Below are 15,685 nucleotides of genomic sequence, written 5' to 3'. Positions count from 1 at the left end.
TCTGATGTCTCTGTCCCATCAAATGAACAGAGAAGCCTAAAATGTAGACTCGAAGGTAGGGGTTTCCAATCTTGTCTCTGCAGAGCTGCCTTCCTGTGGGGTTTCGCTCCAAACCCAGTTGTAACTAACCCGATTTAAACGGGTTAAGAAGCTGATTATTTGAACCAGGTGTGCTAGATTAGGGTTGGAGTGAAAACCTGTGGGAGAGTATCTCTGCAGGAACAGCGCTGGAGACCTCCGCTCCAAGGCTTCTGCAGGACATCTAGCAAAACGTTTCAGGAAAGGGACACTTGAAAGACAGCACCCAAAATCCAGGCATCACAGAAACGTATGCTTTCTATTTCCTATTACAAGTGTTATGAATACATTATATATATATTCGCTATTTATATAATTATAGTAAATGAAACTAGTTGCAGTACCAGCTTAATATTTACAGGATGTTGACTTTCAATATCACTTTGTAAATTTGTAAATGGTCGAGCTAGTTAGAAAAATGTCAAAAAATAAGTGTCCTCAAAGAACTAAATATGGAAGTGTTTAAATGTGCTGTCAATAAGAGTTCATCCGGTAAACGGACAGTTTACTAACCAAAGGTTTCTCAGAGACCCACGTTGCTGGTATGCTATTTGCTTTGGAGTGACCATGAGTGCACATCTGTGCTTCTAAGAATACAAAACCACTTGTCTACTAATCCATCACAATAACAAAAATCTTAAACAACACCAATTACAGTTGGTTAGTAGCCCAAATAGACATGTACATAATACATATTAATACAAAGCCCCAGTGGCTCAATGGATAGAGCTTGTACGATGAGCCGAAGGCCTATCGCAGGGGCCAGGGTTTGATTCTGGCTTGGGCCATTTCTGCATGTCCTCCCCTCTATCCCACCCCTACATTTCCTGTCCACCTCTTACTATCTCTGGCTGAAAAGGGCCAGATGTATGTTTAGAGACCTGCTTTTCCACATATATAAAAGTAGACTACCAAATATTTTGACATTTAGAGAACTATCCGTTTAAGAGCAAGGCTGCCCGTCTTCTGTAGAATAAGGTGTGTAGCTCCTATTTATGCTGCATTTAACAATCTTACAAAGCAGTCTGAACACCAGAGAGCCTCTCACATCTTGGAAGAATTCTATATACAATAACGTAATTACCCGACCCCTCCACTGTTCACCATAAATATCCCAGCAGAGTTACAATTGGACAATGGAGGGTGGTCCCGTGCTATTAGTGTTCCCACCCACCTACCCTCCATCCACCTTGGGGACCACCCAAAACCCGCGAGACAACTCCAACGTCACAATGCTGTCGTTCGTTTTTGTACCAAGAGAAGTGGAGGGGGTGGGGGAGTGGGAGGGGAGAGACGGCTGCAGGTGGTTCTGCGATCCTGTGGCCCCTCCTGCCGTCTCACGCCCCGGTGCCCCCCTGCCCGGCCTCAGAGGAAGGGTCGAGAGGGGATGGGCAGGAATGTGGAGGAGGGCCTGGCTGTGGACGCGCTGCTCCAGTGCACCTTCTGGTGGTGGCGGAGGTTAGACCTGCTGGAGAAGCTCCTACCACACTGCTGGCAGGAGAAGGGCTTCTCCTTGGTGTGGATGCGGCGATGGCAGATGAGCTGGGTGGACACGCGGAAGGACTTTCCACAGTCTGGGCACTGATAACGTTTGGGTTCGGTGTGGATCCGTCTGTGGTTCTTGAGGGCCATCAGGTTGTGGAACTCCTTCTGGCAGGAGTTACAGAAGTAGGCACCGGTCTTGTGACTGTTCTTGTGGTTGAGGAGGGAGCTGGCGTGGCGGTAGGCGCGGCCGCACTGGTCGCACACGTAAGACTTGTTTACCGTCCCGACTGGTGACACATCTGAAAAACGGAAAAGATGAAGGTCTTAAAACCATCACAGACAGATTGACACATATCTCAGATACAGAAAAGTCTCATCCTGGACTCAGAATACACTTCTGCGACATACGCACCCTACTTCCTATCATGTATCTAATCTCTGATCTAATCTGTTGGCAGTCGGGTCAAATCAGATCAGTGATTTCACTAAGGAAGGTTTACAGTTAAAAATCCAAACAGTGCCAGAGTTTCATACATGAAAAAGCTACACCGTATTTTTCTTACAAAGGGCACAAGCAAGTTATTGATTTCAAAATCATTGATCAACAGAAGCCATTTGAGGCTGATAATAGTAAGCTAAAATTTTGGTAGTAGTCTGTCATTAAGACTAATAACATGTTTATTTCTGGAGTCATGAAGCGTCAAGTTGTAATGCCGGCTACAGTCACAACCGTCTAATATTTTCCAAACACCTTTCATCTGAGGGAACACCATCCTGCCTTCCAATTGGCTAGATGTAAGATAGTCTTTTCTCGTCCAATCAAAGCAGAGCGTTGTGCTGTTTAAGAGGTAAATCACCAGGATACAGGCTAAACGTTCCTGCTGTCACCAACTACACAAGAAACACGAAGATTGTTTTTATCACCAAGACTAAAGGTTGATCATGTAGCCTGTCACAGGAAGATTTAACTAAATGGACACATTTCATAACATCAACACTCCTGGATCTTTGTCAAGCACAAACTTTATTGCTTACATGCCAATATGAAAGGTGAAATGCACATGACTACAACACAATATGACATGAAGAGCATAGGCCATTGTACAAAAGAGGGTGTGTTAGAATTTAGACTCAAGTTTGACCAAATATGTGTTTATCTGCTTTAAACCAACGCTTACGGGCCAGACCTAAAATGCGAGTAAACATCCCAATTTTAATTTTATGATTCCAAGTGTGGCACGACCTAATCTCCTCTCGGATGTCTGTTTAGATTAAAAACTGAGCGTTTCTGAGCTATTCCATGACGACCTCCAACCCCAGATAACGGAAATGGCCACAAAACCCCCAAACTGTGCGCTGTCACTAGATCAAAGCATTAGTCTGATCTCCTGCGGTCGGATTGAAAAAATACTCAAACCTGTTGACTATTCCAAATGCCTCTAAATTCGGAATAAAAACCCATTCTTCCACAGCCGGACAACCAATTTGGTCATTCTCCCAAATGAAATTGAATCTCAACGCAATCCCATTGGTCCTCTTAAGCCTTTCAAAGCCCTTGAACTGGTCAATACTTCCGCCAACATGTTTCTGCCTCATCCTTCAGCCTTTCCCAGTACAGCACAACCCAGACTGACTGAACACTCGCATGAAACAAACATACGGATATAAAAAGGTGAGCTACGTACGTATGTGTGTGGCGCTTAAAGGACGATCGATTCACAACGTACTTCACTCTTTTTCCAGCTATTTATTTTCAGTACTCAGCATTAGGGGTTATAATGGACAGGTTTTGTTAAGAAATTAATTATCAAAACATAGTTTATAAAAGTGTATAGTAAGCATTACATATATATATATATGCATGGAAACAAATAGTTAGAACTTAAGATGAAGGGTTATACTTGTTCAAACCAAACCTTTCTAGACTAACCGAAATTCAGTTTGGAGGTGACATTAATAACCAATTGTGGTGAAAATGCAAGGGTTGAAATAGAATATACATTTGTCTTGTGGTCTAGTTAAATCACATGACTCCTAAATCACTTCACTGTCACTTTAGATTTCACTCACTAGCACCAGTGCCCCAAAGAAAGTGTTCACACAGAGCTTCCAATAGTCAAACGCAATTAAATAAAGAAAAATACTAATAAATACAAGGGTTACAATAAAGGTGTAACAAAAAAAAAACAAAAAAAACTTAAAATAATGATGACTGAATGCACTGACATTTCACAAAAGTATCCCTTTGAACGTGAGTTTTTTGTGAAACAGGAGAGTCCAGTCTTGACGATGAGGAGACGGTCACAATATCACTTGTAAAAGGCAAAAAACATCTCAGTAATAGTTCCTTAATCTTCGTACTGCAATCAAAACACACATTAGAACAGTTCCTTGTTTTATTGGACAAGGGACAGAAACATCTTTTTAAAAGCATAACAAATTGAGACTTAAAATGAGGACTACAGTCACTGTAACAAGTGTTCTTTGGAGTCCATCTTGCTTGGCTCCATGTCAATGATACATACATGAGGGTGAGTGACAGAGCATCAGAAAGGGGGCAGTTACAACACAGCTCCTAAACTCAGACATCCTAAGACTAGCGTTTTTTTTCCAATACAAGTGTTAATATAAATAAATGCATACTACAATGATCTGGGTTTTTTTTGTTGTTTTTTTTTATAAAAGTTGTACTGTAAATAATACAGTCAGAAGTACGATTACGATACAGGGAAAAAAACAAATTCCGCCACAGGCCTAACAATATACATTTTCTTTGCTATTCTTTTTTTGTTGTTTTAAATGTTCGTGAATTAATTTTTTTCCGTCACCACTGCCTACCCTCTATACACGTTAGCTATTTGCGCAAAGTTGAAAATACATGGTGCCCAGAAAACAGTTTGAAATATGGGAGGAATACACAAATGTGATGTCACAAAGAAAACAGCCATGTACGAGCAAGGCTGTCATCTGTAGAATAATAAGGTTTGAAGCTCATCTTCGTGCTGCAAGAAACACACAAGTTAAAAAACAATTAGAACCTCACAAGAGAGCAGAACCCCCTCAGGAACGTTCTAAATTATAGAAATGTGGTTCTCTCCAACCACCACATTCACTTTTTAAAACCTCAATATGTACATCGTCAAATAACATCTCAAATATCTTATCCGACGTATTGCCCACTTCTACAGAGACTTGAAATGAACTTGTTACTAGTCAACATCTTTAGTACAACAAGATAAAGGCCGCAAGCAAAGGCTTCATCCAAGAATCATCATCATCCTCATCCTCATCATCATCACACATGGGATGGGATGTGGTGGGAATTGGGTGTTGGTCAAGAAGATATCAGAATGGAGATAAAAACAACTAAATATTGGTCAAATAAGCCCCTTGGATAGACTTCATAAGATTCTCATTACTACAATGACATCAGAATGGTCTTATCTTTTGCTGTGAACTCTTTGAAACCGGTATTTAAAGTGGACAAAAACAGGAGTTTACAGTCATCTAGTGTGTATACAACATGGGAAAAGGGAAAACAGAAGTATATGTATGAAAGAGGTATCGACAGGATCTAATGTGGGAGTCTAACAATAAGAGCGAGTGAGCCGTAGTCCTGGTGCGGGGAGTCCCCTGGACACGGCTGTTACGTGTTAGAGAGCTCGGGCAGCCATATTGTGGTGTGGATGGATTTACAGGGGGCTTGAAATGAAAACATGGTCCTAACCAGAGCTGCGATCTGTAGTCCACTTCGTGTCCTCTCTCTCCTTGAGTCAGGGGTTGCATGCAGGACCTGTGTGTGTCTAAACCACTAACCTGCTCTAGAGAATTAGAGTAGGAGACCTGACACTTTCAGACCAGTGGGAAGATGGAAGAGAATGAAGAGGAGAGTGGGAAGAGTGTTTTGGCACCTCCAGAAACCTTGGCATTTGATTGTTCCTCCCACTAGCCCCTCCCCGTGCCCCTCCCCCCACCCAAACTTATAGAAAGGGGCCTGTGGGCATACCCAGGAAGCTGGCAGCGCCCATGGTCATGGTAGGGGGCGCTGATGAGCTGCTCCAGTGCACCTTCTGGTGGTGGCGGAGGTTAGACTTGCTGGAGAAACGCTTGTCGCACTGCTGGCAGGAGAAGGGCTTCTCCTTGGTGTGGATGCGGCGATGGCAGATGAGCTGGGTGGACACGCGGAAGGACTTTCCACAGTCTGGGCACTGATAACGTTTGGGTTCGGTGTGGATCCGTCTGTGGTTCTTGAGGGCCATCAGGTTGTGGAACTCCTTCTGGCAGGAGTTACAGAAGTAGGCACCGGTCTTGTGACTGTTCTTGTGGTTGAGGAGGGAGCTGGCGTGGCGGTAGGCGCGGCCGCACTGGTCGCAAACGTGAGACTTGTTCACCGTCACCCCACGGCTGCGGCCCTGGGAGGACGGGGAGTTCAGCTTCGGCAGGCCGTTGGGGTCCAGTCCCTGGGCCTGCATCAGGGTGAGGTCCAGACCAGACCCCCAGCCGAGATCTGAGGAGCCCCCGGCCCTGGCCTGGGTGTGGTGGGAGGTCCTGGGGACTGGGGCCTGGCCGTGACTGATCTCCAGGTGGAGTCTAAAGCTGGCCTGAGTGGGGAAGCTGCGCTGGCAAGGTCCACAGGTGAGCTCTCGCTGCTTCAGGTGAACCCGGCGGTGGTTCTGGAGCTGGGAGGAGACGCGGAAGGCCTTGCCGCAGTCGGGGCAGCGATGACGGCGCGTCTCGGAGTGGATGCGCCGGTGGTTTTTGAGGGCCAGGAGATTGGAGTAGGTTTTGAGGCACACGGCGCAGTGATAAATGCCGACGGTGTGGGTGTTCTTGTGGTTGAGGAGGGAGCTGGCATGACGGTAGGAGCGGCCGCACTGATCACATCTGTGAAGAGACACAAGGAAAGAAAAAAATGTCTATTAGCAACGATTCTTTGGTCTTTAAGTATTCCACTAAACTAACCAAGTTCATCTAATTAGCTGGTTACCACTTTTTTTTTCCCATTAGTGAAAAAACACTTTTAAATGGTCATTCTGTATTTTCATACAATAACCTAAGCATACGTACAGGTATATGATCTTGAATCCGGCTTTAAGCTTTTGAGATGACTATAAGTGGTTTACCATTAACTATAAGAAGTACTACTACTGAGGCAAATCATGTGGGGGAACATGGGTGGGTAATAGGGGAGAAGCTATGGACTGTTGTTGACAGTGTGGGCCTCATATTGAGGCTTAGGAGGTATTTGTGGCTCTCTGCACTGCACAAACAGAAACCTACCCCAATACACACTGTCACAAGCTACTGAAACCGGGTTACTTGTAGAACTGTGGTTCCTTAAATTAATAAAACTATGCAAAAAAACTAAACATTCAATAGATAAAATGGTCTTATCATAACACAAGAACGTGCAGTGCAGCCAACCCCAAATACCTACTAAGAATATTCTACTTCTACCTAAGTCATTTGAGAGTACCAGCATTAAGACAAAAGCCTTTGGCTCATGGGAGCAATATACCAATACATCTCATCTGTCATCAGCCATTTGTAACCATCTTCTGTAACTTCACTTGACAAAAACCCATTGGCCTTCTGATCAAATATACAATTACAATTCAAAATAGCCAGTTTAAAAATTGTACCTACGTAATACACCATGAATAACAAACAAAGGAGCACTACAATCAAAACAAGTACAAAGGAACACACAAATCATAACTTTAACTTGGTACTACATCAGCTTTATATCAAGTTAATAGCAATCTTTGGAGAGGAAAAAAATAAAAGAACAAAAAAAAATATCGAATTCCATTTCTGATTCTAGGAAACCTAGGAAACGAATGCATATTAGCTAACTGAAAGCAAACGGGGTTGACTTATCTGGTCTCTCCACTAATCAATTTGTCCAAACTTCAGAAAAATCCGAATTCCGGCACGCGTATGGTCCCGAGGAAGCCGGATTGGAGATCATATACCTGTAATAGACACGTAGAAACCTATGATCTTCACTATTTTCAACTTCAAGAATCACGAACAACAGACGAGAACTCACGTGTACCGGCACTCTTCTCCCGTGATTGCAGCGGCCTTCCTCCTGCCCTCCTTGCCTACCTGGTTGTCCCCGCAGCGGTGCCTGGCCAGACCAGACCTCCCCTGGAAGCTCTTCCCGCAGCTGGGGCAGCCGAAGCGGGTGTGACCCTCCTCGTGGACTTTCTGGTGGTTGCGGAGGAATCTGGCCAGCCGGAAAGCTTTCCCGCAGGTGTGGCAGATGTGTCTCTTCTTCTGCGTGTGGATGCGCATGTGATTCCGCAGCGCCATGTAGTTGGAGTACGGCTTGTCGCAGAAGTTGCACCGGAAGTCTCCCGTCTTGTGGGTGTGCTTGTGGTTGAGCAGACTGCTGGCGTGTTTGTAGGAGCAACCGCAGAGGTCACAGCTGTAGGGGCGCTCGTCGGGGCCCAGGTCCACTCCCTCCATGCTGAGGCTGGAGCTGTTGAGGGAGGCAGAGGAGGAGGGAAGCTGGTGGGCGGGACAGTCGTGGGCCGCCAGCTCTTCTGCAGTAGTAAAGCCTTCACAGCAGCCATCGCATTCGTAGTCCATCTGAGTGCTGGTTCCTTCGCCGCCCTTGCAGAGCTGCGCGGTGGTGTGGGTGCTCAGCTGCTTCTGGGTGCGGAATCCTTTGCCGCACTCCTGGCAGGTGTGCTTCTTGAGGGCGAAGTGAAGACGCAGGTGGTTCTTCATGGCCAGGCGGTTGGGATAGGTCGAGTTGCAGACGTTGCAGTGGTACTCTCCGATCTTGTGGAGGTTCTTGTGATTGGCCAGACTGCCAGCATGCCGATAGGTCCGTCCGCACTCGTCACAGGCAAACGGGCGTCTTCCACCCTCTGACGGGTCGATGTTCTGAGGCCTGGAGGTTCCAGCCGAGGAGTACGGTTTCTTGAATCCCTGCTGGCCGTACTTGACTCCTCCTCCCATGGTGGGGTTCTGGCTTTTGGAGGACTCTCCTCTCATGGACTGGAGCTGAGAGGGCCCGGCCTGCTGGAAGCGGGATCCGTTGGGGGCTACGCCCTGGATCCTCTGATCACGCACCTGCGCCTTGGCTCGGTGTTCCTCGTGGAGGCGAAGGTGGTTGATGAGCTGCTTCTGGATCTTGAACGCCTTGCCGCACTCCTCACACTTGTGCCTGTGGAGCAGAAGATGCATCATTGGAAAATACGAAACAGTTCCAAGGTTTTCTTCATCTTCATTAATCGCCTTTTAACATGAAACAAGACACATTTAAAGAGAGCTTGATTTGATTCTAATGACATTGCATTCTCATAACTAAAGCCTGGCAAGTGGAAAGAGCCTTCTATTGTACTTTGGATTTTGTGGGATCATTCCTAAAAATAATTTATTGCAACACATTTGTTCATAATCTCAAAGGAAAACTTTACCTTTTCAAGTCAAAGTGAGTTCTCTGGTGGTTCTTCAGGGCTAGCAGGTTGTAGTAGCGTTTCTGGCAAACAAGGCACCTAAAGACTCCAGTCTTGTGGGATTTCTTGTGGTTGAGCAGGGAACACGGGTGCCTGTAGCCTCTTCCACACTGGTCACAGCGGTGAGGTCGCTCTCCAGAAACAGGCATGGCCTGGCGGTCTCCCGTATCACGACTTCCACCCGCGCCAACTCCCCCGCTAACACCAGCTCCACCAGTCATCCCTTTTGCTCCATTCAAGCCTTCCTTGCTCAGAGCTCCTCCCCTGTTCTTGCCAGGACACAGGTGGGTGATCAGGTGGTGGCGATCGGCAAAGAACATGCCGCAGTCAACACAGATGTGGTTGCGACCATCCATTTTGCCATTGGTGTTGGTCGAGTTTGCCCCCATGCCTTGTGCTTGCCCATCAGGTCTTTGTGGTCCATGAACCAATTGATGGTTCAGCAGATCCTGCTTCCTGGCAAAACTCTGGCCGCAGGTGCTGCAGATCATCCTCCAGTCCTGCTCGTTGGGAGAGAGGTTGGATGGCCCCGCTCCTGTAGGATTGTTTGCATGGCTGCGTAAATGGCTCCTCAGTGCTCTGAGACTGGCGTAGTGGTTTCCGCACACCGAGCACTGGTAAACCTCCCCGTCGTCATCCTCGTCCTTATCGTTCATCCTCTTGCCGCCTCCCTGGGAGTTGCTGTGGGTTTGAGACCCTCCGTATTGCATCTGGTCCTGGGCACGGCGCTGCCCACTGCTTTCTTTCAGGTTCCCAGCTCCCCCAGAAGGGAGGGAAGTGCCACCAGGGCTGTGGTAGTTCATGTTCCCCATAAAGCCGTTGGACATCCCCCCCTGCTGCTGGCGGCGTTGGGGGCACATGTGGGACTTGATGCCGGAGATGTCTCCATACATTTCTCCACAGTCGGCACACATATGTCTGTCTGCCTGACGATGCCCAGAGTTGCTTTGAGCCAGGGAACCATCAAATCGGTCATGAAACTCCAACGAATCAAGGCCACTGCTGTGGCCTCCATCTGGGACGAAGTGTGCTGCATCCCCAAGGTTGCCGGGAAGGGAGATTGGAGTGGTGGCGCCACTTCCCTCCTGCGCATAGCTCTGCTGGGAATCAAGCGTCAAGGGTTCTGAAGAGAGCCAGTCGCTGCTGTCGTTGCTGATGGGCTGGTTGGATGGTCTGCCCTTATGACTGCGAAGGTGACTGTGCAAAGCTGCCAGGTGTGGGTACTGCTTGCAACAGATGGTACACTGATAATGACCTGTCTGGTGGGACCGCTTGTGGTTGACTAAACTTCCGGCGTGGCGGTAGCTCTTCCCACATTCGTGACACTTGAACCGTCTTTCGCCATCATCTGGCGAATTCTGCTGCACTCTTCCACTGCCAGAGGGTGACGATACTGAGGGCTGAGAGCCTGAGCCCAGCCCATCTGTGTTGAGAATAGACGAGCCCTCCTGGCCATGCGAACCTGGGTGGGGGTCATGGGTCAGGTAGTGGACTTTCAGACTATCCAGATCTGGATGACCGGCACCGCAGTAAGCACAGGTATAGATGGGGTTGTTTACGGGCGGTCCGAGCATGGGATCGTAAGGGCCACGTTTGTCAGGCAGAGGAGGAAGTGGCAGAGGGTCGCCAAGTGCTGGCGTGTACGTCGGGGAGCGGACAGAGCTAAGGTTGTGTGGCATTATCCCAGGGAAACTACGGGAAAGCCCCAATGAAGAGGAAGCTGCGTTGTGCAGAAGGATATGCTCCTGGAAGTCACTCTTGTTGGGCAAAGCGACCTGGCACAAATGGCAAAAGCAGGAAGACGCGTCGTCGTTCTGAGGAGCCGGTGGACGTTGATCAGAATCATGCAACGTGTTGACCATCGAAGCTCCTGGAGGCTTGAATTTGGAGTGGGTGCGCTCGTGGCCATTTAAAGCCGCCAGGTTGTTGAACTGCTTGAAACAGACGGAGCACTTGAACGTCCCTTGCTGGTGACACTTCTTGTGGTTCACCAGGCTGCCGTGGTGACGATATGTTCGGTCGCACTGGTCACATTTGAAGGGACGATCCCAGGCGTCGTCAGATCCAGGAGACTTCTGTTTATTGTGATCGTCGGGATCGTGGCTTTGCATGACGCCGTGGCCCATGCCACTGTTATTCAAATGGCTGCGGCCAAACCCATCGGACAAGTCCTGGGCGAGACCATAGTCCCTCTCATCGTGGCCCCCATCTTCGACCACCTCCTCGTTCTCCTCCTCAGCCTGAGCGCTAGGGGACAACGTGTGGATACGCAGGTGATTCTTAAGGGCAACAGCGTTGGGCAGAGTCCTGGTACAGACTGGACACTGGAATGAGCCCACTTCGTGAGATTTCTTATGATTGGCCAAGCTGCCGGCGTGTTTGTAGATTCTGCCGCATTGCTCACACTCAAACCTTCCGTTCTCTTCTTGCTGGTAATGTGCCTTCATGTGCTCTAGAAGACTGGGGGTACTGGGGCAAACCATGTCACACTCTTTGCAGGGGAAACCCTTGGCACGGCTCATGTCATGCATTGCCATAGTAAGGTGATTCAAATATATTAAGAGAAATCAGGTCCTTAAGATAATGAACACAGCAAAGGTGAGCAGAGTAAAGATGAGGCTTAGCTCTCAGCTGTCCGTGATGGCAGCCATTTCCTTCCCAGAGCTGTAGATATTGTCTTCTCCTTAAACCTTTCAAGGCCACTTATTCAGGGATGGGCAGATGACGATTTGGACACAGTCAAGCCACCAGAGAAAAACTGTGGAAACATAAAGGTGGTATTAGATTAAACAACAATTCTATTAAGGAAGGAGATATTCTTAAATTAGTGCTGGCACTTCCAAGGCAAAATACCATAACAGTGGTAGGATACCTGTGTAGGAATGCTATTAATGCCAGTTCTGCAAGATCAGTCTTCACCGACAGCGGTTAAAGACCACCCTGGCAGGGCAGGGCAGGGGTGGTCGAGGACAAAGACCAGCCTCTGGATGTCTACTGTGAAGACACAAAAACATTGGCAATCTTGTTTATTATTATCAATATTATATAATATTAATTAAACAATGAACACACAATCCTTAATTGTTCAAATTGTTCAATAAAGTCACTTTATTGAACAATTATGGATTGTGTGTTCATTGTTTAATTACTACATATTACACAAGATGAAAATTAAAAGTTGGCCTAATCAGTAGTAGTGATAATTGGCGTGGGGGGGGGGGGTGCATACATGATCAGCATTGTACAAAAAATCTTAAACTACGTTTGAAATAGAATTATTGTACAATTGAATTAAATTCTTTAAATAAAAAACAATACATAAATCATAAGATTAGGCATTTGTCATTTGGACTACTCTAGAATACCAAACATTGAACCAGTTATTCTAGAAACATACAATTACAGCAGGTCACTCCAACAAGACGTATTGACACACCAGTATTTGTTCCTCCAGTCACGTGTTGACACCTCAACAGAATCGACACTCAGCCCTACGTGGGTTTGTCTAGCAGCTAGCATGTGGAAGTCATAGCCCTATGCCCTGAGGGAAAGCACCCCAACCTCGGGCCTCAGCGCCGGGCCATCTGGATGCTCTAGTCTCATCAAGTCAATCAAGATCTGGGTAGCAAACAGCCAGATGGGTCTAACGTCACAAAAAAGCATGTCCGCTATAGTCGTGTGTCAGCTGTTGTTTACACTGGAGCAGATGATAAGGAAAACCCAGTTTTGAGGGAGAGAGAAAAAAATTGTAAGGACAAAAAAGGTGTGGGAGATATTTTTTGATTGATGGATACAACCAGGAGTGTGGAGGGGGAGGGGCTTTGATAACAGGGGGAAATGGTATTAGGTAAGGGTGGAAGGTGGCATAACGAATAAGATACATATTTTTACTTGAGGGACATTTTTGACTAAAAACACCCCCCTCCCCCCCATACATTCAGGTGTTAAATAGTTTGTGTGAAATAGATTTTCTGAGGTCTCTAGATTACCTGTTAATCTAAACAAATGCAAACCTGTGAGATTCTAATGCTTCTTGCAATTAGAAATTATATTGTAAATGGTAATTAGCTGTGATATTCCATCTTCAAAAGTGTATGTCAGAATATGCTTTATTCTAATATGGGTTTCATCATTCTAGAAAATACTGACATTTTAAGATTTTTTTTTGTTTGCATTTTATTGTTGATTTAGTATAAAACAATATGATAACATGATACTATACGAAAATAAGATAGGCTACTTCCATACGGACAGACAGACCACACAGGATACACATTTTCAACAACATGATAAACTAACTAATCTGAATCCGAGCCGACAATCAAAAACTCTCACTTTTGCATTCCTTTACCAGGAGCTGGAAGCCCGTCGAGTCCGATTATGTAAACAAACAGTTACTTTGTATGAAGGAGGAAAACTAAAAGAAAAAATTCCTATTGGTGCATTTGCTAATAATACATGACATTAACTGACCGAATTATAACTGTGAAAAAAATGTCCATTCCATTTATTTAACCGTAAACTCTCCGTTGCTTACTGTTTACACATGCGTTGTTTTGAATAAGAACCGAGATTAGTTGTTTCACTACAATTGAACAATTTCCCAAACGTGCAAGAAAAATTCGCGTGGTGGAAACGTATATTTTCTAAACAAATGTCAGACCTAAGAATGCGGCAAATCAAACAGGCTACCTGACCTTGGCTTGTCTTTTTCCATCGAGTTCACTAAGCATTTTGTAGGACAAAAGCAGGGCATCTTTACCGCCGATCCCCGCGACATTCCGTCTTCTTTTCCATCGGCCGCCTCCCCAAATTAGGCAACGTCAAGGCCGGAGGAGCGGCTGGATTATTCGCAGGAATTTTGTTTACAAAATTCATCGTTGGCAAACAAATCAAACACTAACTTCCTAACATATACATTAACATATCTTACGGCCCACTCCATAGTGAAAGAGGGATCCATTTTCACCAGAAAATGGCTTTCTAGCAAGCAATTTTTTCAAAGTGGATAGCATGTGCTAGCGAGCTAGCTTCATTTTGGCCAACTAGCTAGCTGTGCAAACATTGGACTGTTAGCTAGCAAGCTATCTTAGGTCAAGTGTGAAAATACTTTTATTCTGTAATTAAAATATGACGTTTCTATCCTTTACGGGTATATTTAAGAATCCATACTCTAATGCATTAATACTAAAATGTACAGCCACCTATCAAACGAGGATACTCACGGCTAGCGAAGCTAGACCAGTTAGATTTGCGACGGAAAAAAACTGGCCTGGTAGCAAGATATGCGGCCGAGTTCGCCTTTAGCAAGCTAGCTAGCTACCCCCCACGATGCTAAAGAAGAGGAAAACGGAAGCTGCAAAAGCAATAAAGCCCACTATGTAGTAGCAAAAACACATACGTACGAGATACTACATTTGCACGAACTTCTGTATACAATAAGACAACGATTTGGTGGAATTGATTGCCTAAGGTGACATTTCGCCTCTGCATGCAAAAAAACCGTGGCACGCAAGGCAGGGTTAGCTGAGCTAGCCTGAACCAACACAAAGATCTCGACAAATACGCTCCGGCCCATTGATGGAAAACATCGGTTTTAGGCCGTTTTAGACTCATAACTTACCCCTTGCTTGTCGTTCGTGGCAACCGTATGAATGATGCTTAATCTCGAAATGCAGAATTAGCAAATTCATAGACTAGGCATGTTTTTTTATTCGAATCAACAACCGACTTCGGCTCATCGGTCTTTTTTTCAACCGATTCAACATACTTCCTGCTAGCTAGCAGTGTGAAGCGGAGACAGACGTACTTTAGCGCGTCATCATGCGCAGAATAAAAATTTGAGTAGCCGTCAAACACCTTCTCCTGGCTTTATGTTAGTCCTTTGCATTCGTTTCACATTTCAACGGGTCATTTTTCCTTAAGCGAAATCACTGTTCTTGACTTGCTATGTCAAATAAGAAAAACATCCACAATTGATACAGGCGCTGCTGCGAATCTTCTCTCATAAAATCGGCCCAGCTTCGTTGATCACGGGGGAAATGACAGTCTGAGGTCATCTTATGGTCTTGGATTTTACAATAATCATTTCCTTCTAACATGGGAAGTCCTATAATATGGGACTCCAAAACGTTTTTTTGATGCTATGCACTGGTGGTCAGCATGTTTATACATGCCGCATTTGACATACTGTCTGCATCTTCAATGTAGCTTATTCACACAATCAAAAATATTTAATTAAAGCCAGAGATAAAGTGTCACACCATATTTAGTCTAAGTGTGTTCTGTTAAATTGAGAATCCACTAATTTCAGTGTATGATGTTATAAATATAGTCACATTTTCTAAATCTGTCTGCAAACCAAATTACCCACAAGGGACGTTAATATCTTGAATTAAATTAAAATGAATTAAATTTAAATCCTTTATTGGAATCTTTAAGTTTGTTCAAAGAGACAACATGGGATCAATTTAAATATGTGTATTTCTTATGAAAGAAAAATAAACAAGCTTCAGCCTGTTCAGAGAAGGCACCAGATACTTTGGTAGTAGCAGTCTGATGCTCACCTAGATATGAACAGATTTGATAACACATCAAAAGACTTGAGGACAGATTTCCAATTGCATTACAAACAAAGGGCTTTTTTTAAA

At 45.5% G+C, this 15,685-nt stretch overlaps 1 protein-coding gene across 2 annotated transcripts; it reads right to left on the bottom strand.

Moving 5' to 3' along the window:
• Window positions 1-1,378: 1,378 nt before the first annotated feature.
• si:dkey-89b17.4 (zinc finger protein 646) lies at window positions 1,379-15,066 on the bottom strand. 2 transcript variants are annotated; one of them, XM_062454996.1, is made up of 6 exons: window positions 14,659-15,066; window positions 11,908-12,029; window positions 8,997-11,793; window positions 7,616-8,743; window positions 5,570-6,447; window positions 1,379-1,862 (listed from the first exon to the last, which is right to left on the bottom strand). In XM_062454996.1, exons 3-6 carry the CDS (start codon window positions 11,570-11,572, stop codon window positions 1,444-1,446), a joined length of 5,001 nt encoding a protein of 1,666 aa, XP_062310980.1. In that variant the 5' UTR covers window positions 11,573-11,793; window positions 11,908-12,029; window positions 14,659-15,066; the 3' UTR covers window positions 1,379-1,443. The 2 variants fall into 2 exon arrangements, with proteins under 2 accessions (XP_062310980.1, XP_062310990.1); XM_062455006.1 differs by lacking the exon at window positions 1,379-1,862 and adding an exon at window positions 2,567-4,565.
• Between the last annotated feature and the right edge of the window lie 619 nt (window positions 15,067-15,685).

This window comes from Osmerus eperlanus, chromosome 2, assembly GCF_963692335.1.
Source record: "Osmerus eperlanus chromosome 2, fOsmEpe2.1, whole genome shotgun sequence".
NCBI classification, from domain to species: Eukaryota; Metazoa; Chordata; class Actinopteri; order Osmeriformes; family Osmeridae; genus Osmerus; species Osmerus eperlanus.
Note: the sequence above shows the minus strand (reverse complement) of the source record. Positions and strands in the feature narration are given on the sequence as shown.